The following is a 21,704-nucleotide window of genomic DNA, read 5'->3' on the forward strand; positions in this document are numbered from 1 at the left end:
GATTCCAGTTGAACAGTCTGGTTTTCTTCTTCCTCCTTCCTCCAGCTTTTATGAGTAAGCTGTGTAGTTTTACTTTATCTACTACAGCAATAAACTCTTAATAAGTTCAGGGAAGGGTGCCGTGAGCCTCATTTACAGTTTTATGATTGTTTGCTTCTCATGTTTAAAAAGGTTCACTAGTTTTTTTTGAGAATTCAAATTAAATTCCTTTGTGCATATTTAATGAGGACATTGCTAAAATCCTATTAGAATTCCCACCACTTAGAACTTTAAACTACAAATGTGTTGTGTTTTGCTTGTGGATTCAAAAGCAGCAAGATGCAAACACACAAGATGCAGCCGCTGTGGGGAATAAGCAATTTGCAGTGTGACACGTTGGCTGCCGTGGGAGACGACCGTGATGTCACTGTTTTGTGTTGAGGCGGACACAAGCAACACAACAGGTTAGCCTGTGAGAGATTGTCGTACTCTAACAACAAAGGACTCTATATATGTAGGACAGAGGGTGAACTCTCATCAAAGCCTTGCAAAACACAGTCAAACACCAGAACTGAATGTAGAATGTTGAGCAACCCTGAGGTCATTTTAATGATGTTGACATCATAAAACGTAAGGATGGACTATTTGTTGGTATAAAGGATAAGTATGATAATGTAGAAGCCAGTAAAAACATAAGTCACCTTTCTCTTCAGAAGGCACGCTTTGGATATGGACACTCTTTGTCTTAATGAGACTGATGGTGGCTGACAGTCAGAATGACACCTTTCAGATTCAGATCATTTTGTTTTTAAGTGTATTAAGTAACCTTCTGATGTAAAATGTAAACAATTTAAAAAAAAAAAAAACTCCTTCCCAGCATACTTCCCCCTGTTGTTCTCTGTTACTTTGCAAGTATAAATTTAATAGATCTAAATAAATATTAATGACAAATACTAGAAAGCATTCCCCCTCCTTATACTTATGTGGATATTTAAAGACTCATTTATAAATAAAAGGTTATGTTTCATAATGCAACTTGTTTCGCCACATAATCGAATCATTTCCATGAATGCTACACTACTGACACCTGGTGGTAAGACAGGGTCATGACAGTATGACATTCTTTTTACAATCAAAGATCGAAGAGCATTTGCAAAATATATTATTGCAGTTACAATTATTTTGACAATAACTATAATAACTGTGTGAATTACTTATTTCAGAAAGCTTGTAGAAAACAACGGCCCCTTTAAGAAGCGCGGCCCAAGCTCAGCGCCCAACCGGGGCGCGTAAACTGAATCGTTGTTGTTGTCCGCAGCTAACAGTTACCATTAGTTAGCGTTAGCATGTGAGTTACTAATAGGTTAAAGTTCCACTAAAGTGTCATTTTTATCTCTGGAAGAAGTGAGAAACATTCCACATATTTCTATTTCACAATCCAAGAAAAATGTCTTCCATAATGGTGAGTGTACGTGAGCGACATCGAATATACGGATATGTAGATACATCGCGTTTTCTTTTGTTTAAATTACAACCTAAAGATCTTAAACTGTTTTCATTATACATTTGTATTTACAAGTGATGCACTGAGCACAAAATTAACATTTTACACGTGACAATTTTCTCCAGGTAAACCGTAAGTTGTGCAACGGATATTGCGTAGATTTTTACCTACAACTATAAATTTACGTAAGTCTGTAATAGTATTACAGTGAATACGCAATGACATGCACACTGTTATATATTTTTATTTAAGAACGCCTGTAGTGTTTTACGACGGCCACCCATCCGTTTTTATAATAATACCAACATTAAAATGTTAACGTTGAAAAATACTCTGTTAGAACCTTGCACACTAGCATTAAATTATAGGAACATGTCTTTATTTTAACAATTCTAATCACGATGATGTAAAAGTTTTCATTAAAAAGTAACTCCAACTTTCCTGAATCTCTAAACACAAAAGAATGTGTAAATTGTGATGTTTGCTGGGCTGCGTTAACAGAAGAGACATGGCAGGTATAATATTTATTTACATATCAAATAAAGTGAGGGGGAAATTGGCATTTTTAGTCCAAGATAAACCAGTTTTCTGTGAATAATGCATGTCCATCACTATTCTGCGTTACATTGTTTGGGCTCAGCCATCGACGCCATATTTGTCGAAGTGCCTCATGATGATGCCCAGCTCCAGCTCCACACTTCCCATTGCTTCGGTGTTCAGCCTATATCTGTCCGCCCCGCTGTATATGATGTCCGGGCTGCGGAGCTGGGGACCTCCGCCGATAAACATTTGCGCCAGCTGCTCCTGCCAGGAACCGAGCGGCCTCCAGGTTACACAGCTGATCCGGTGATGTCCGGGGCTGGAGGGGACGTGGCAGTAGCCGTAACCGTACATTTGGCTGCGTCCAAACGAGTCTTGGTGCCACACTTGTAAGTGCAGTTTGGGCCAGCCCTGGAGGCCCTTGGTTGCGTAGTGCAGGTCAATCGGGTGGCTCCAGTACGCCATGTCGCCAATCTGGGGGATATCCACCTGGGTCTGGCCCTCTTTAAGCCCCGAGAGAAGACGCCATGCTCCGCCAGTATGAACGCCCCATTTACAGAAAAGGCTGCTCTCTGGGAAACCGCTAGCGCCGACAATCTGGCCGATAATATGCAGCTCCGCCATATTATGAGCATCTATTTATACATAACCATCCAGGAAGTCTTCGCTCATTCCGGCGGACTTTTACGGTTGTTGCAAGGCTTAAGGAGCACCATGGCCACAGCTCACGTTTCCTTGGTAACCCTGAGATTTCTGTTTTTGTGTACCCTCTTTAATGTCTGACAGGCTACACTTCCGGTAGATTCTTTTCAAACTCAACGAACTACCATCGAGTCTATCTTTAAAAGATCAGTTTTACACGTTTGACACGATGATAATTATCCTAATCTGACGATTGTTGTTAGCGGCCTAAATTTAAAAGTGTGTCCTGACAGTTTTCACACAGGGAACAGAAATATCAAAGACGCTTTTATGACGTAGTTTCCCCAAATTCGTACTGACAAATGATAAATTACGGTGTATTAAAAAAAAATAACTCGATGTTTGACAGCTTTGGAATATAATTGTATTTGTAACTACTGATTTTTCTGTATTTTATTTTATTTATTTAAAAAACGCACCATTGTCCACGTATTGTGAAACAGCGTCATCCTGTGGTCACGGAATATATACTAATACAGTATATTAAATAAATAAGATATTGCATTGCTATAACAACACAGTCGGACTTTTAAGCTAAAACTCTTCAGTAATATACAGCCAACATTTAATGCCAGAATTTCAACTTCATCCAATTACTTAAAACTATTTGATGCAAGTATTTAAATGAACCCACAGTGAGAAAAAAGTTTGATTATTTGAAAAAGATTAATCTTTCTCCATCTCAGTCTCTCTGTCACAGTAGAATTAACATCAATATATTGGTTTAAGGTAATGGAAACCACCTATTTTAACTATTCTAACTGCAGACAGTTGGCTCCACACTCACAAAATCATGGATCCTTTCCAGTGCATACACTTCTAAGACCCACCACAGATTTGTTTCCTCTCAGTGTGATGTATAAGGTTCTTTATACACCAGGGAGACTCCATCCTTAGGGTTTAAACCTATGCTGGAGCATTTTACAGGAAAGACTAAAGTGATAGCAAATATATGTACAGAAAAACTATAATTTTTAAGAATAATTATAAAAAATATGTAATGCATTCTGTATGTAAAAAGGGATGTTCCTACAGTTTTTATGTGTCTGTCTCCTTCTTGTTCTCCAGCCTGATCCAACTTTGGAAAGGCATTTCAAGGGCCACAGGGACAGTGTGACAAGTGTGGACATCAGCTACAACATGAAACAGATTGGTAACCATTGCCAATCTCTTTTTATTTAATTTTCTCTGATGTATATTCCTATGGTCAGCTACAAAACACCATCTTGTCTCACCTGTGTCCACTCCTCTCATAGCCACCGGCTCTATGGACTCCTGCGTCATGATCTGGAACATGAAACCTCAGATGCGAGCTTATCATTTTAATGGACACAAAGATGCAGTCCTGTCGGTCCAGTTTTCTCCCTCGGGTCACCTGGTGGCCTCCTCATCCAGAGACAAGACTGTACGTCTGTGGGTGCCCAGTCTGTGAGTCACACATTTGATTTCCAATATAACGCTAACATATTTTCCATGAAAGGATTAGTTGGGATGTGTTCTTTGTTTCTGCCAGCATAGAAAATGAAACATATCATTTTTATTGTTGTGTCTGTGCTTATATGTACATACAGGAAGGCTGAGTCTACATCCTTCAGAGCTCATACTGCCTCCGTGCGCAGCGTTAACTTTTCAGGTGATGGACAGACTCTTGTCACAGCTTCTGATGATAAAACCATCAAAGTCTGGACGGTCCACAGGCAGAAGTTTCTCTTCTCTCTCAGCCGGCATATCAACTGGGTCCGCTGTGCCAAGTATGCACAAATGACACATTTTCACATGCACATTCGTCTGTGTGGTGCTTGTTTGAGGCTGGAATATGTTGCCATGAGGCCTGATCAAGTAATTTAGGTTGTATTTCTCATAGATTTTCTCCAGATGATCGATTGATTGTGTCATCCAGCGATGATAAAACAGTTAAACTGTGGGACATGAACAGCAGAGAGTGTATTCATTCATTCTATGAGCACGCAGGGTGAGTACCTGAGGCTGCAGTCATCCATAGCAACAAGCTGCGCTTGTGGTAATTTATAGATAACAGTTAAGGAGAAGATGTTCTCTTTATTGATTAGGAATTCTATGTGTTCATATTTAAATTGCTCTTTGACGATGTTTCGATATTTGTTAGGTATTTTTGAGTATAGATTTTATTTGGGTGTTCTAAATTAATTTGAAATTATGCAAAAACTGATCCAAATACCATGCTCATTAAAAGAAAATCCCCTTTTTTAAGCTATTCAACCTGTGTAGACTTTCATCCAAGTGGACTATACATCGCTTCTGGCAGCACAGACCACTCTGTGAAGGTGTGGGACATCAGAACTCACAAGATGCTACAACAATACCAAGGTACGCACCCCCAAGACACGTGGAAGTAACCCTTTACCCCCTGACATGAAGGCTTTGCAAGACGTTTGTCTGTGTGATGAATATCAATCCATATAATGCAACATATGCTAATATGCTTCAGTTCTTTTGGTGAACAACTTGGTGCTTTATAGGTGCTCCAGATTTTCATTGCAAAGTAGGATGGTTGTGAAGAAATGTCACATTTATAGTAAATATTAATTGGTGGCGCTTAATTGAATTAGTGAATTTACTACAGTTTAATAGTTTATAGCAATAAAGAAAAATATATATAGGTGAATTGAAAAAACCTTAAAACAAGGATGGAAAGAGTCATAATTGTATCACTTTTGCAGCACAGTTCAAACCATTCACCTTTTAACTGTGGAAAGTACAGCTGAGGCCTAACTTAACTGCTTTCAATTCTAGTCATAACCAAGACTCATGCTTTCTGCTGTGTTCAACAAATCAAATGTCGAGCCTTTTCTTAGACTGCCAGTCAGTCTGATTGATCTGAAAAGCCCTTAAAATGGATCTAAATTGTAAGATTTAATAACAGATAATCACATTTGTCTGAAGAGATGGAGGATGACGTTAAAAGCTTCTTTGCTCTTCTGCCCTTTTCAGTTTCCACGTGTTTCACTCCACACAATTGGCCTTAAGCCTGTGGTTTAAAAGTCTTAAAATTACTGTTAAAAAGCCAGTGTCATTATCAATAATTATTATGCTGTTATTTACATCCAATTAGTAGAAGTTAAGCCTGTAATAATACCTTTTCCTAATGTATTTAGGGAGCTTTCCAATCAGATATACAACACAGCAGAGTCCTACCATCATGCAGCCACCAGAGGGAACATATCGCTTGTTAAATGTCATTTGTTGATGTTTCAAAAGCTTAGTTGACTTAGTTAACTTGAAATGCATTGATCTCACTTTCAAGTTACACACCATACCCGTCATTTATATCAGAAAAATATTAAAATGATGAGATCCTGGTTGATTTGTCTGGATGGATGTCACATTTAGTCAAACGCAGCTGGTGAGAGTATAAATGCAACATGACTGCAGGCCGATAATCTGCTCTTTAATTCTGAGATACTCCTGAGTAACAGTGTGTGTGTGTATGTGTGTGTGTGTGTGTGTGTGTGTGTGTGTGTGTGTGTGTGGTTTCCAGTCCACAGCGGTGTGGTGAACAGCTTGTCTTTCCAACCTGCTGGTCATTTCCTTATCACTGCATCCAGTGACTCTACAATGAAGATCCTGGACCTGGTTGAGGGGAAACTGTTGTACACACTGCACGGGCACAAGGTACAGACACGTTCAAGTCAGCAAAACAAAGCCAGTTGTGTAAATATTGAAATGATCATCCTGCTTTTGAAGAGAACAAAAGGAGTAGAGTACCGGTAACTGAGGAATGAACGAAGGTGATGCAGCTTCCTCAGTCGTGATTGTGTGTTTAGTCTTTACTCCTTGTGTGGGTGAGTGTAGCCGAAATTTGATGAGGACAGTTATGTATTTGTCATCTCTTTTGTGCACGTTTGATTGTCTGAAGCGTGTGTGTGAATACAATACCTCATTTTGTAGGTGGTGTATTTTAGTCCTTGACAGGCGAGTGGGCAGCCCACTCGTGATGACTCCTCTTAGGGCTGTTGGAAGGAAGCTGGATCTGCCCCCGTTCCTCTGGAACCTTTCTACCTCCTCCCTGGGTTTATATCATCCCCTTTTCTCCCATTGTCAAAGTAGTGTCCTTGTGATATTCCAGCCTCCGCACCGTTGTTTTCCAGTCTCCTCCAACCACCTCCCGTTCCTTCTGCAGACTTGCTGTCAGATTTTGTCTGGCTGGACAGCTTTCCGACTGCTCCTGTTTGTTTAGCTGATGGACCAATTTGCTGTCTGCTCGTGGAATCCACTGCCCTGCCAATACCACTTGCATCCATCTGTTTAACTATCCCTTGTATATGTTGCCTCCCGCTTTTTAATTTGTGCTTTTTTTGTGCCTGTGACACCTGCGCTTCATTTCATCTTTGGTTGTCACACCTCCAAAGTTGGCATCTTTAGCACTTTATCTCTGTGGCTGTTCTTTTTGGCCTGCTGGTGATTCCACCGATCTGTGGCTGCAGGGAGTTCTCAATCTGCTATTTTTCTATCCAGTCGTTTATAGATAAATATTACGATACATCAGAAGAGAGCGTTATCTATATCGAATTAATAGCCAGCCTGTCAGAAAGAATAAAACACAGCTTGCATTAATATAAAACCTATATAAAAGACCTGATTTCAGTGTTGTGACTCTCATTGGAAAGTTCCATCAAAACTGTGTTTCCGCGTTCACACCTGCTTTACCCTCATCAATGTTCCATAATGGTAATCCAAGCATTTCTCCTGACATCACAGAAATGCTCATTTTCATACTCAGCACGCACTGTGCATGTAAACATAGCATAGCATTTCTCAGTTGGTACACACAGTGTTTAATATGCTGATGCATAAATCTGGCTGTGTACATCATAGACCAGCACAATAATGCTGATAAAGAGAAGCAGATTTTACCACACAAACACCCCAACACGATCAAATGACTGGAATCTGCTCCTGGCTTTAATTTGTGATGTACTGCAGAAGGGAGAAGTTAGAGCAAAAATGCTTAGACGTCCAAAGAACAGATGCGCACGGCAGTGGTGCGATTATCCAACCTGATCATATTTAGAGTTGATGGTTATGAGAGTGTTATTTTGTTGATTTAACTTTCTGAACAGTACCATGTGGGACCTGTTTGGCTGTTGTTGTATCAGTTCGTAAAATGTGTTGGACTCATTGGCCTGTCAGACTCACTGTATACGTGTGTGTGTCTGGCTATGGCAAGTGCCCGCCTGGCAGCAGGCATTAGTCAGAGCAGAGACAGAACATGCTGTCTGTCAGGCCGCTGCGTTGCCATAGTGATGCTGTCTGCTTCTCTCAGGTGCTTCTGGGAAACCATTCCTCACCCCAACCAGCCTGTCTGGATGTCAGCCGCAGGACGCGGCTCCTTTTTTCCCTTCCCAGCCTCCCTGTTGTTCTCTTTTCTTCTGTTGTGTTTTGCTCTCTTCTTCATCCTCTTTTTGAAGGAAATAAGAGGTCAGGCTTTAGGTGTTGACTTGTTTACCGCTGTGCAGTAAAGTGGGATGCATGCGCATGTCCATGATTTTCATGAATTTACACATGCACGCACACACACACGCACACACACACACACTCTCTGTGCCTCCCTAAATCCTGAGGAGGTAGTGTTTTTGATCAACTTCAGTCTTTAGTTATTGATCACTCTGCTTGAGCTACAGTCTCACGTGCGCCTCCTTCACACACTCCCACACACGTGCAAGCTGCTACCCTGGAGATAATTTTAGTGTCCGATTTACATGTACATTTTACCAAATTAGCCATTCATAATAATAATAATAATAAACCTAAACATTTTCCGGCTACGAATTGTATTTATGTTGATGTACGTTGCATAACCGCAAATGTTGCACCACACAACATAACGAACATTGTACATTGAACTATGCACATTTTTTGCCATTGTGAAATCAACTGGGACCTTTGGTGGAAATGCCGCTCCACATTTCCCGTCTTTGGTATTGTGATGGTAGACTGGCAGATGAGGCAAACACACCCATTCTTTATGAAAGTGATAAGTTTCATTTTTCTTACTTGGTCCAGTTCCCCCACCCATTATAATACCCGTTATAATTACCCCAAAAAAAGACAAAAGTGAAATAATCGCGGTAACAAACTGACTAGCTTGTTAGCTTTACTGCGTTGTTGGTGCATGCGCAGTTACCCAAGCGTTAACAAACTTCAGATGTCATGTGACTAGCTGCCCTGTAGATCAGTCAAGTGATGGGTCGGATGATAGGCTGACGTCTGTGTTTTTATTGTCACGCGTCCTACCGATCGTACCTTGGCGATCGACGTGTTGAGCACCCCTGTGGTAAACAGGTTAATTGGTAAACAAGGACACTTTCACAATGGTTTTGTTTTGACTGATAACAGAATTGCAGATCCTTTTCATATATTGATAAATTAGAAAGTTGCTCATCAAAGAAAAAGCCCTCCATTCTTCGCTTGATTTTCCTTTGCTTCATTCTAGTCCCCAGTGAACTGTGTAACCTTCTCCAGGACAGAAGATTTCTTTGCCTCTGGGGGATCTGATAAGCAGGTAAGGGCTTTATTCATGACTATGGAACTTTTGGGCTATTTTAAGAACTTGATATGCCTTTTGATATTCTTGTAATGTCTTTTTCAAACCTTTTATGAACAGTAATTCTCTCAAAAATTACTAAAGTAGAGAGGGAAACGCCACTTGTCCACTGCATCTAATTATTATGTGTGTATCTTAGTGAGGCTTTGGCTTAAAGAACAATTTCTACTTTGCAGGTATTGGTGTGGAAGAGCAATTTTGACTCTGAGAGTAGTGATCCTGTCAGTGTACAGCACCAAGTTTCTTCAAAAGTGCACAACATGCCTTCGAGAGCAGCCAGCTCCACAGCCCAGGACACCTTTAGCACGGCGCCATCTGTGCACCACCGACAGGCAAGTTCTGACAGCATTCTGCATTCCTTCTCTTTTTCATGTGAATTTGTTTTAATGGAGTAAATACCGCGTACAACTTCTTTTTGTCAGAGGTACTGCGTGAAAATTTGCACTACAAAGAGGAAACGTGCAAGTGCATACATACATACATAAACTGCCTCGCTCTAAAATACATATAGCAAACAGCAACATGCTCTCTCAGTATGCAGTGGTGCAGATATGAGGGCAGCTTTTCCTCCATGCAGATCCATCCTTTGAAGTCAGGAGCGTTGCCCAAAGCTACATTCATATCTCACATGCAGGGTGAGAAATTGCTGCGTTTTTTCCACTGACACACTTTAATACAGGAGAAACCTTTTGACCACATGAGAAAAATGAAATATTAATATTATATTTCATGTATATGACACCCACAAAAACACTGGCAGATAATACTGTGGCTGTGTTCACTGTTCTTGCTGTGGGTCATAATACATATTTGTGTATTTACATTTGTCTTTAATGTTTAACTTAAGGGATATATTTACTATTTTTTTTATTCTGTTTGATTTAATCAGAGTTTCAACTTGATAGCTTATTCCAAATATTCCGGTGGTGTATGTGACACTGCTGTTTTTATTTAATTTGACAACTAATGGATTTCAACGATGTTATAACTCCATAAATGTCAAAATCAGTTACGCTAAAAAAAATAATATTCAGATTGAAGCCCAGACTTCCAGACTCTAAAAACAGAATTTATGGACGAACCCCCCCTCTCTCATTGGGATGATTCAATAAAAGATTGTTGTCTGTGTTTCAAAACAAATATCCAACTGCACCGATTCCACCACTCCCTTTCTGACTGCTGTAAATCTCTCCGAAAAGATATTGTTGGATAATTGCTTTGATAATTAGGTAATGGGTTCCAGGCGCTGCTTTTGTCACATTGGGAACATTTAAATTGGCTCTATTAGCCTGCTGTTAAATTAGTAGTTTGATGCTTTATCCAGTAAATTCAGTTCCATTTATTGAATGAAACTAAACGATTAATTTTAAAAATGATATTTCTGTCCGTGTATTACGTTTATCATTTAATTTTGTTTAGATTTACAGATCCCAAGATCAAACTGAGGTTCACCTCTTTATCAGGCTCTGTAATATTGTGCAGAGTAATTATGTTCAATAGAAACGTTTGAAGAAGACATGGATTCTTGTGATGCATCCAAATGCTTTAATTTCTTTTGTTTAATAAAATACAAATTGGCATCCCCGCAAGAAGAAAAAGGTTGGTTCCAAAAGTATCCGCATCATCTTCCATGGCTGTTCATCGTCTTCTAAACCCGCTTTCTGTAAATACAAACTTATTAAGTTCCCTGTGAGTGTAATTGAGGCACGACTTGGAGGGTGTGGGAGCGAAGCAATATACCAAAAGTAATTTAGAACAACGCTCAGTCAGATACAAATATTAGTTTGTTTTTGAATATTAAATGACCTTGGCAGGTACCGTACCTGCTCCAGGTAGGACAGGATGTCACAGTCTGGCTTTGGAACATCAGGGAGCGGCTGTCATTGCAGCCATTTTAATTAGGACTCCTCTAGTCTTAATTACATCAACAGGGGCAAAGTCAAGAAGCTGCCCTCCCCATCTTCCTTGTCCTTCCTCTTCATCCTTCCTCTTCATCGCAGCCACACTTGGTGTCTGCTTTCTCTTATTGATCCAACCTCTGTTGGAGGTTGAGACACACCCGCCATGATGCAGCTTTGCTTTTGTGCTGTATGGAAAATATGGAGATTAAGATTTTTCATCAACAAAGCACGAACAAAAAGCAAAAGTGTGTATCCATTGATCTTTATAGCCATAAATAGAAATGTAAAATAGAGGCAGTTTGTTTAAAATTATTTTATAAATTAGATTTTTTTACATTTAATACAGATCAATCTCATACTCAGTCTGTGTGCACTGATGTTTGCAGGAGTTTGGCACATATAACTTAAGTCAATGACAGTTTCGCATTCCTTTCTTACAACAAAACAAGAAATGCAACTTTGGTCTCTTCAAACACTTAACATGCACGGAGGTCTAGACCTCGAAGTGGGAACAAGTGGCTGCGGCCTGTAATTTTCACCAAGCTTTTCCTGGCAGTCATGGGTCTCCGACGGCTGACGGGTGCCAGTTGTGGCGGTGAATTTGGCTGTTGGCAGGTCGACATCAGGACTTGATCTGTCTTGTACTTTATATGCAAAGTGATCTGTCCATCTTTACACCACAGCTAAAAATGATGCTGCGCTAACTCTACCTGTATGCATCTTCCAAGATTTTCCTTTTCATTTATAATTTAGCCATTTATGATATATTATTAATACAGCCCCTTTCATCTCGTGTAAACTGCTGCAAGTCCCAGACACGTGTTGCTGAAGAGACAGCAGAGTAAAAATGTCACCAGCTCCCTCAGATCTTTTTGGATTCATGAGTTTAAAAGGAGAATATTGACCAGCAGCATTGACTATTAATATATAGTATTACTTCAAGAGGTTTTTGAAAACAAATACCTAGAAAGTACATGAATCACACTGTGTAAGAGGCAAAGATTCTCTAAATTGATTCTTAACGGAAGCTTGTGGTACAGAGCCCAGCTTAAGAAGTAGACAGAGGAATAGAACATCAGTTTGAATCATCTAACATGAGATGGGTGCTAAAACTACCCCTGCTTGCTTCACCCATTATAGTGCACATCTGGTAAGAATCCAGTTCACCAGGAGGAAATTGAGTAATGAAGCACTAATGTTGTCTTTCCATCCACAGGCCACCCGTAGCTGCTGCCCTCTCACAATCATGTCCAACAGCCTTTTCATAAGTAACCAATGTGATTATGTGATCTTAAATCTACTTGAATGCGAGGCTTCATATTAATTTCCCAGCGATGGGGACTATTCCGGGAATATGTTGAGCCTATTCCTTAAACACCATTAACCAGCTTTAAAACGGATTGTTAAGCAGTCTGTGCTCCACAAAGCTGAGCAAATCTTTTAGTGCCACTGCTCCGGTGTGCAAGAATAGATGTATCGACGTGTGCGTGTGGGCATGTGTGCGAGTGCCAACCATTGCTGACAGGCACATCAGCTCCCTCTAATCACATCCACCCTAATCCCTCCATCCACCCCCCCTCCCTCTGTCTCCAGCTTCACATCTGGGTCTTTCTCCCACTCACGTGTGCAGACAGACGAGCTTGCACGTTCGAAGACGGCTTCCCTTCACAGCTCGGCACACGCACACATCACTGCACCGCTTGCTGCAGCTTTAGGACGTGCGCTGAAGAGCAGGAGCCTCATTCCCCTTTGTGATTATTTTGTTTATTTACAGTAGCTGTAACCATGTAGCACAAAATACAGAAGCAATATATAATTCCACGAAGCCCAGGTGATTTCAGACCGCGCTGCACCTATTAGCTGCAGATTCCCCGTGTGATTGCTGTGCTCTTTTAAGTGCTGCTACCGTATAAGAGGCAGGAAGTATTGCTCTGACAGCGGGAGTTGAATGCATTTGACAGCAGGGGGAGAACGAGGAAGAGAAAAAGGCAGGAGATTCGACAAGGAAACTAGCCCGTGTAGTTTCTGGGTAATAACGGAAAAAATATTTAAAAAAAACCCTAAATTAGCATCATAAATGTGGCAACAACATTCCACATCATATGCTGAACATAAAATGGCCACTTCAGTCATTCCTCTATGCATATATGTTCATAAATGCAACCAAGTTAGATTTTTAGACATTAATAAGTGTGCCAAACCAAAATTCAAACAGAAATCACTGCCCTACAAGGATGCGTTCTAGACAAGAAAACAGCAGAGATAAAGGGGGGATTAATGGTCTAGTGGAGCAAGAGAGCATCGCTGAGCAACAGGGAGGGAAAGGTAACAAAGTGGAGAAAACAGCCTCGGCACGTGAACATCAGCATTCTAAAGTCAGACGTACACAGTCGAGATATGGGAACGGGAAATAATCAATCTGGGGGGAGACGGAGGCGGCACGCAAGAAGAATGTGGGTTCAAGAGAGTGCAAAGCTGTACGAGGTTCTGATGATTTGCTGACCATGAATGAGCCTCCATGTCACATTTTAAAATAGATAGTTATGTTTCCTATTTCTTCCATATTTCATGTATTTATTATATCTAAACTTTCGGCTTTTCTCTTCCCTCCTGGGGTATTATATATTATGCATGCCTATTTTTTTTCAGACTGCAGTTCTTGTGTAAGTTTGGGATACTTTTGAATTAATATGTGTTATAAAGTTCTGCTGTACAAGTACAGCAGAACGTAAATGTCACTGTGGAAGAGGAAAAGTGCAGGTGAATACATTTCTGCACGTTGAGTAGATGGCATGACGCTTGCTCTTTCTCAACAACAACACAATCACATACACAACAGATAGGTGCTAAAACTACTTAAGATATTCTGCCAAATACTGTTCAAGTTTGTGTGTGTGTGTGTGTGTGTGTGTGTGTGTGTGTGTGTGTGTGTGTGTGTGTGTGTGTGTGTGTGTGTTAGGGCACATAGCATTAAACTGTTTTGGATGTAGGATGTGGGGTATGTTGGTATCTAATAGTGTCAGACAGAGTTTAATTTGGGCTGCAGGATGTTTTCCACTGTTGGTTTTCCAGGTGATTCATGCCCATGCATGCGTCTACTTCTGTGCATTTTATAAGTTCCCATGACCCCCCCCCCCCCCCACACACACACACACACACATATGGACTTTGCATTTTTTCTAAGATTCAAGATTTACTTTATTCATCCCTGAAGGGAAATTGAATACATATTTCTAGCACATCATATTTCTTATTTTCCTGCTTTTCCAATGGTTGATGTTTACACATCCGACACAAAAATATCTCAATATATAAATTGGTAAAGACCAAAAGTTCATGTTTCAATAGTTTATTAAAATACTGACTGCAATCATCAGCCAGTGTCCGAGCAGGTGCAGGAATGTCACAGACTCTCTCAGCAGTGAACAATTTGAAATGTTTGGGAGTAAACATCCACATATTTATTTCATTTGAATCACAGATGGGTGTGATTTAAACTAGGGGATACCTTTACAATCAGGTGTGATTGAGCAACTGTTTTATCAACTAACGGGGACTAAGGTTTGGGAACATGTTCGTTTTTGAATGAAAGTCAGACGCACAATCCACCTGCAACTGCTGTTGTTTATTATTCCGTTCAACAGGAAAGCCAGAGCTTTAAGGATTGCGTTACAAAATTTTCCCATTTGTGGAGCATGTAGTGTGGTGGTTTGGGGCCATTTTTGGGAGTTTCTGTAACCTGCAAGTTGCAAGAATTTGATAGGAATCACAGTTTGTTCCAGATTCTCATCCTGGCTGCATGATCCCATTTTTTAGACAGGTCCTGGTTGAGGTGGGGCTACAAAACCAAATCCTTTTGTCTTTTGCCGCTTAAGCCTCCTTCACCCTTTGTCCTTCAGGTTAACGCGGTCTCAAGGGAGGTCACATGTACTGTATTTGGTGTAGTATTTGCTTTGTTGTGGGTTAAATTCTGACTTTCTTCTTAAGTAGAACAAAAGATAGTCCATTGTACATGACTACAGGGCCTCACTGCACATTACGCTGGGGCAACACGCGTGACCACATCTGTATTAATGTGCAGTTGGGTGTCCGTTCACACGGACAGCTCTGCCTATCGGGCTCCATTTAGGGAACGGTCATTTGATACAGTCTTACACATTTAGCCAAGCTTTACCATTTATGCATGGGAAAAGTGCCTTGAGATAAAAATTACTGTCATGTGATGCACATGTGCACACACACCATGACGCTAATAGATGGCATCCCTTGGTGATAATGTGGCAGCAACGAAACAAATGGTTCAGAATATGTTTTACGTTTGATTTTGGATACAGATAAAATGATCTAAAATGTGCTTTTGATGAGGAGGAAATGGAAAGAAAGAGAATGTGGGGGAAAAATGTGTGATTTGCTGTTGTTATTAAATCAGATACTTTTGTGTTCCCAGGTTTCTAAACTACCAGAGGACCACATGGTTGCCCCCCCATGGAGGGGCAGCAACAGCAGAACGACCCATTTCCCCAGCACCAGTCCCTCGACCACCCAGCACACACTCAGTGAGGACTTACCCCAGCCCTTGCCTCGAGGTCAGGCTCATTCACCAGAGGGAAGCATCCCCCCTCATCTGACCAGCACCCTGGAACACATTGTAAGTCAGCTGGATATTCTCACTCAGGTAAGGACAATTTAAATTCCTTCTTGAGAACAAACGCTTCTTACAAATGTTTCAGAACTCATGCCGTGATGTTGGCTGGATATCAAACCACTACAGTGTCAAGAAGCCATTGCTGTAGAGCACATGTAGTAAACACTCAATCTTCTGTAGTTCTTGTTGTTTTATAATACAACTTTTAGCAACTTACCAGCAAATATTAAGGGTCAGGCTGATCCTCATCTGTTTTGTTTTTTTTAGCAATCGCTAAATATTTAGTTTGAATCATCCGATAACCAATGTTCCCTCATGACACACAGTTTCACTGAATGCCAAACTATTGACTAACAGATAATATTTGTAGCGCTAGACTGAAACATGAAGGGTTTGTACCGGAATTGTATAATCTTTATGATTGTTGAAGTGGGATATAGGATGAGAGAAGCACAACCGGCCTACAGAGACTTTTATAGATGCAGCTGTAGGTCGTCAGAAGGACGTCTATGAAGCACTTTCAGGAACGCAGCACTGTTGTTGTGCTTCCTGAACATACAGAAGTGTAGGAGCCCCTCGCATCTGTGTGTCTGTCTTTTTTTCCGTGATTTTCCTTCGTTTCGTCTTTGTTACTTCTTCTTTCAAACAGCAGCTCAGCATGTGGGAGTGCTTAACACTGGCCCAGAGCAGCAGGGCTGTAAGTAGCCCCTCTGGGGGGTGGCGGGGGGGTGGCGATGACCTTTTGTCTTTCAAACACACTGTACCTCCACTCTGGACGCGGATTGATTGTCTGTCCGTGGCTCCATCGTTCAGATTTTGCTGTTTGGTTTCATTCTTCATGGGTGGAAATGCTCTTTTCTGTTCTAAGAAAAGATAATCGGTGAAAGAGGGAGTGAGAGTTCCACTGTGAGAAGAAAAGAAAAAAATGCAGAGACACTGTGGCTGTATTTAGATGGCTTAACCACTCCTTAAAGCATCCCTATGAAATGTTTTGATTCCTTGTAACATCTGCAAATCCAGGATGCAGAGATTCCTGAAATCCCTTGAAATTCCTGATAAATCTACCCAGTGGAGCCATTTTAGCATTGAGAAAATTCCAAACCATTGAATCTGTAATTTGATAATTGCATCATTTTGTGGTAAATTAGAACGCTTATTTACCATTTCAACCCATCCTTCTTGTGCAGTGAAGGCTGACAGGCTCTTATTGAAATATTAAAACACTTTATACAGTTGACTTACTGATTAACCCCCGAAATATAAACTGTGCCTCCATTCAGGATATTATCTCTTTGTGAAGACTTTCCCTCTAACACTTTCAGGCTTCTTTTTCTAACTGTAAGATTCGAGAAGACTTCTGAAGAAGGGAGATGATGAATTATTCAACGTGGGACTGAAGCTTTCACAGCCACAGTTTGCTGTGTTGGCGAGTTTTGATCCTTCCGTCCCTCCCTTCTTCGACGAATGCTTCCTCATAGAGAATACCCATCACAGGATTAGTCATTATTGGAATTGAAATGCAGAGCAATGGTCAAAGAGGTTTTAACAATGAAAAACTAATGTGCGAATATTAAATTATTGCAACCACAAAGACCAAAAAGGAGACCTATTTTCAAAAGTGTGCGATGTTTGCAGAAATATACATTGGAAAATCTGTTCGTGTTTGTGTGCATTTGGCCACAGGGGTCATCAGTCTGGATTATTATGGACTGTGGGACAACTGTTCCTGAGCCTGGTGGTCTGTGCTCATGAGGCTCTGATATAATGGCCTTCTTCCTGCACTCCCAGTTGTAGAGCTCCAAGCTCTGGTCTGGTGATGGGCCACACAGCTTTGACCAAGCTCACATGTATAGAGAGTTCCTGCCGTGCCGGGCAGTGATGCAGCCGGTCAGAATACTCTCCATATTGCACCTGTAAATTTACAGAATACCCTGTAGGCCATCGTGTCTCCTTGGAAGAAGAGCTGCTGTTTTGTTGTTTGTTGTTTTGTTGTAGCCCAGGTCAGATCCTCGGTGATGCGAACTCAAAGGAACCTGGAGGTGAGGACTCCCGCCACTGCTGTCCGGTTGATGGTGATGGGGTCGTGTCCTCCGCTCCTTGGTTCTACTGGCACGACGTTCCTCTCTATACACCATATTGACCTTGGTGATCAGACTGATGATGGCGGGGTCATCAGCAACTTTTATGATACTGTTGAAGCTGTGTGTGGTGGAATGTTTGTAGAGGAATGGGCTGAGCATGCAGCCCTGAGGGACGCCAGTGTTGACAGTGATTGTGGAGGATGTGGTCGTACCTTTTCTAGCATTTTGCTGCGCCACTCCAAGCAGCTAAAGTCGGCTGTTTTCTGAATTTTATGGACTTTATAACCATCGGCTTACTCTTAAAATTCATTTTGATGACTAGCTTATAGCACAGAGACTTAAAGATCATGACAGGAACAATGTTTCACTTCATGTTTGCATTCATTTTGATTCATTTTTCACTCCAGAATGACTTTATTGAATCAGTGTTGCTGTCTGTTATTCTTTTTCACACGTTAGCCACATCGCATGTAGTAACACCATTGGTCGTTTGTATTCTACTGAACAGTTTATCAGTCTTTGACTGCCAGACTTTTGTAGCGTGGGCCATACCAAAGCTATGAGAGCATGTAACCGAGGCCAGTAATGCTTAAGGCATCGGAGGGTGTAATGTGTTGTAGAGAGAAAAGAAAAGCAGCTCCCTCTATTTTTAGGAGCAGAAAGATTTGTTCTCCACTCTAGATGAAAACTATATGCCTGTATAATGTTGCTGCTGCCGGGGGACACGTGCAGAACCGTGCACAATAACACCAATGGCTGACCGTTCTGTAGACTGGGTGGATGTATCAGGTTGGTAATACAAACAGGACAATATTGATCTAGAAAACAGAGGCTGGTAGAGAGAGACAGAGAGGGAGGAAGAAGGAAATCAAGTCATTTCCCTCCCGTGGCGCATGAAATAGCAGGCGATGTTATCTGTTTTGATGACCTAAAAGAAAACACCTCTTGCCCATACATCGCTGTGTCCTCTCCATGTGTTGGAGGATGAGATTATCTAAGAGTCGTTGCACATTCCTCTGTTGTTACGTGTTTGATTATTCCTTCCTGGCTATGTGTGTTTGTTTATATGGCAGCGCGGGGTCAACAGAGGACCTCGATGGCCAATTACTGTAGCACACACATCTGGGTTGTTGGATGGAGCCTGTTGAATGTTCTGCAGTTCTCTGGTTTGTGCAGAAGGATCCGATTACCTGAAGTTATGTGTTTGCTTTAATAGCTCGCGGGGCCAGAATCAAACCAGATCCTTCCCATCATTCAAAAATCACAGCCACTCCTTTGGTATCCTTCCCAATATCTCCCAGCCGAAGAATATGAACTCCATATTTAGTTCCTCATCAGCTGTTGAGGTATCCATTGAATCAGCGTTACTATTACATTCTTGAATGACTCCAAATCCAGCAGCACGGTTGAGATGTAATGAGGCGTTTGTCTTCCGTTAAATCGGCTAATGAAGTATTGGCAGGTATTCAGAAAACACAATAACAAAATGTCAGTCCTGATCTCCCTTTGTCAGTGAAGCTGTTACAAGGGAAGTAACTACTTTACGATTTTATCAGGTGGCCATTAAATGAAAGCAAGGGGAGCAGATCTGAAATGAGGCGTGGATGGATGAAGTGGTGGTCCGTTATCACACGAGAGCGTGAAATAGGGGTTTTTTCATCAGCGTTCTTCTACTCAGCTTTGTCCAGATAAGAAGAATCCCTCATTTCTCACTGTTTAGGGTGATATATGGCCGCTTTAGCTCTTGGCATCATCGGCGTGATTTGGACGTGCACCATCTTCTGCCGTGCGCTCGTTCAGAGCAGGACACCCTTGAAAACGACACCTCCGGCGGCACAAACACGTTACACTCTATAACGAATGCCGTGGCTGTGGAGGATGCTGAGAGGAAAAGTATGTCACAGTGTGAGCTCACTGCCCACACATGTCCACCCTGTCTCGGAGAGGGACTTTCTTGTGTTCTGAGCACGAGAGAGAGTGCGCGCCAGACCCAGAAACACTGGTGATTTTGGGCTCAGGCAGCAGATCTCTGTACCATAATTGGCTGGATTGTGTTGCATGCACAACATCTGCTTGAAGCACACACAAACTGCCTCTTTCACACACAAACACAGCCATTATACGGCCATTACTGTCAGCCTGATGCTGCACAGTCCTCTGTAACATGCTCCTCTCTTATCTCCTTTTTCCCCCTTTTGTCTCACTGCCCTCTGCTCCTTTCTCTCCTCCTCCTTTCAGACGGTTTCAATTTTGGAGCAGCGGCTGACACTGACGGAGAACAAGCTCAAAGAGTGTATGGACAACTAGAGCGAGATTGTCCTCCAGCTCAAGAGAAGAGAGGAGGCGTAAATACGGAGGCATCACACAGCGGTCCCATCAAATTCTAAAGGCAAAACGGTCACAACACTCCAGTTTTAAGAATATTATTCAAACCGTGCGATTTTATTCACAGAAAAACAGTCATGCGCTCAGAAAACAGGTTTTTTTTCCACCACTGACTGCGAATATATCGTGTCTGTTTGTGTTGCTAAGACAAACAAGGAATTAAAAATTAGAGAAGTTGTTTCAGGGCAGCAGTGCTGAGCGCAGGACCTTTTCTGCTGACCAAGGGCCTGCTGCTAGACACGACTGTTCATAGGTGTGTGTGTGTGTGTGTGCGTGCATGTGCAAGCATATGCGTGGCCGCAAAACTTTGGACACGTGGCTGGCTGGTTGAACTTAATTGTGCCAGGAGGGTTGCAGTAAAATTTTCTATTTTTAATAAAACCAAAATATACAGTCAGAACTGATTAGGCTGTTCTCAGGAGATGCTTTTTTAAACTAAAAGCAGTTTTTTTAAAAAAGAGAGAAATGTTGGTCTACATAGCAAAATGTTGAAATAAAATCTAGCAAATTGGATTTCTCTGTTTTAGACAGTCATTCTAAAGTGACTATATACATTATAGTTCTGGATTCTCAAGAAAAACAACGACTGGCTCAAACTCCAGACGTTATTCGTGCGCTACAAGTCTGTCTTGTTTTCTCCTGGATGTTTTAATCCAACAAAAATATGTAGTTTGTCTGTCCTAATTCACTGCTAGTTACACACAGGTTCTGTCAGAGCAAGTTACAGACAATATACCTTTTTTATGTTGTTAATAAAATGTTATTTAAAATCTTACTGTATCTGAACTGTTCTTTTAAAACGAGGATCTTCCTAAGGCCAAATCCACAATGTCACTGTTTACTTTTGGGAAACTGTCTGAGTCCTCACCCCATAAATCACCGCTTTTCTTGTCTTTATTATCCTCAGCAGACATTAGAAAAATGACCTGTGAGCCGGTTCAAATGTGCAAAGAGGCTCTACAGTTTCTGCCAGGGCCAGACTGATGATTTCTCCCAAAAGCACCAGAGTCTAGAGTTACAGTAAATACGGCATGTGCCTTGAAATATTTTACTTTTGTAGTAAGCTCTGAAAAGAGAAAACACTGACAACCAGTCATTATTATTATTATTATTATTATTATTATTATATTATTATTATTATTATTATTATTAAGGGTTTCTGCTCCTGGATCTACCCAAACCATGGTAGCACGTTTCATCATCATTATGCTCCCAGACTGAAATAACCCATCCGTCAGGGTTCTGTTTTTGAGGGCTGTCTCAGAGAGACGCTGGCGTCACTAAAAAAAAAAAAAAGAAAATATTAATGACTGTTTCTTTAAGACCCGGCTCTGCACTGATGGAAAAAGAAGAAAAACAAAAGCGGAATTCTGGAACTGTGCTG

At 41.2% G+C, this 21,704-nt stretch overlaps 1 protein-coding gene across 3 annotated transcripts; it reads left to right on the plus strand.

Moving 5' to 3' along the window:
• The first annotated feature begins 1,174 nt into the window (after positions 1 to 1,174).
• poc1a (POC1 centriolar protein A) lies at positions 1,175 to 21,095 on the plus strand. 3 transcript variants are annotated; one of them, XM_057030680.1, is made up of 11 exons: positions 1,175 to 1,441; positions 3,794 to 3,878; positions 3,982 to 4,153; positions 4,297 to 4,476; positions 4,590 to 4,697; positions 4,956 to 5,071; positions 6,243 to 6,376; positions 9,198 to 9,266; positions 9,485 to 9,640; positions 15,657 to 15,884; positions 20,174 to 21,095. In XM_057030680.1, exons 1-11 carry the CDS (start codon positions 1,427 to 1,429, stop codon positions 20,240 to 20,242), a joined length of 1,332 nt encoding a protein of 443 aa, XP_056886660.1. In that variant the 5' UTR covers positions 1,175 to 1,426; the 3' UTR covers positions 20,243 to 21,095. The 3 variants fall into 3 exon arrangements, with proteins under 3 accessions (XP_056886660.1, XP_056886659.1, XP_056886661.1); XM_057030679.1 differs by lacking the exon at positions 1,175 to 1,441 and adding an exon at positions 2,328 to 2,761; XM_057030681.1 differs by lacking the exons at positions 1,175 to 1,441; positions 9,198 to 9,266; positions 9,485 to 9,640; positions 15,657 to 15,884; positions 20,174 to 21,095 and adding exons at positions 2,328 to 2,761; positions 8,028 to 8,240.
• Positions 21,096 to 21,704: the final 609 nt, after the last annotated feature.

Source organism: Takifugu flavidus, chromosome 4 (genome assembly GCF_003711565.1).
Source record: "Takifugu flavidus isolate HTHZ2018 chromosome 4, ASM371156v2, whole genome shotgun sequence".
Taxonomy (NCBI): Eukaryota; Metazoa; Chordata; class Actinopteri; order Tetraodontiformes; family Tetraodontidae; genus Takifugu; species Takifugu flavidus.

Excerpts from the sequence above, each read along its gene's own strand:
- poc1a (XM_057030679.1), top strand. The coding sequence starts at position 2,564 with ATGAACGCCCCATTTACAGAAAAGGCTGCTCTCTGGGAAACCGCTAGC. Across the intron at positions 5,072-6,242 it reads GATGCTACAACAATACCAAG|TCCACAGCGGTGTGGTGAAC; the intron begins GTACGCACCCCC and ends TGTGGTTTCCAG. Across the intron at positions 15,885-20,173 it reads AGCTGGATATTCTCACTCAG|ACGGTTTCAATTTTGGAGCA; the intron begins GTAAGGACAATT and ends TCCTCCTTTCAG.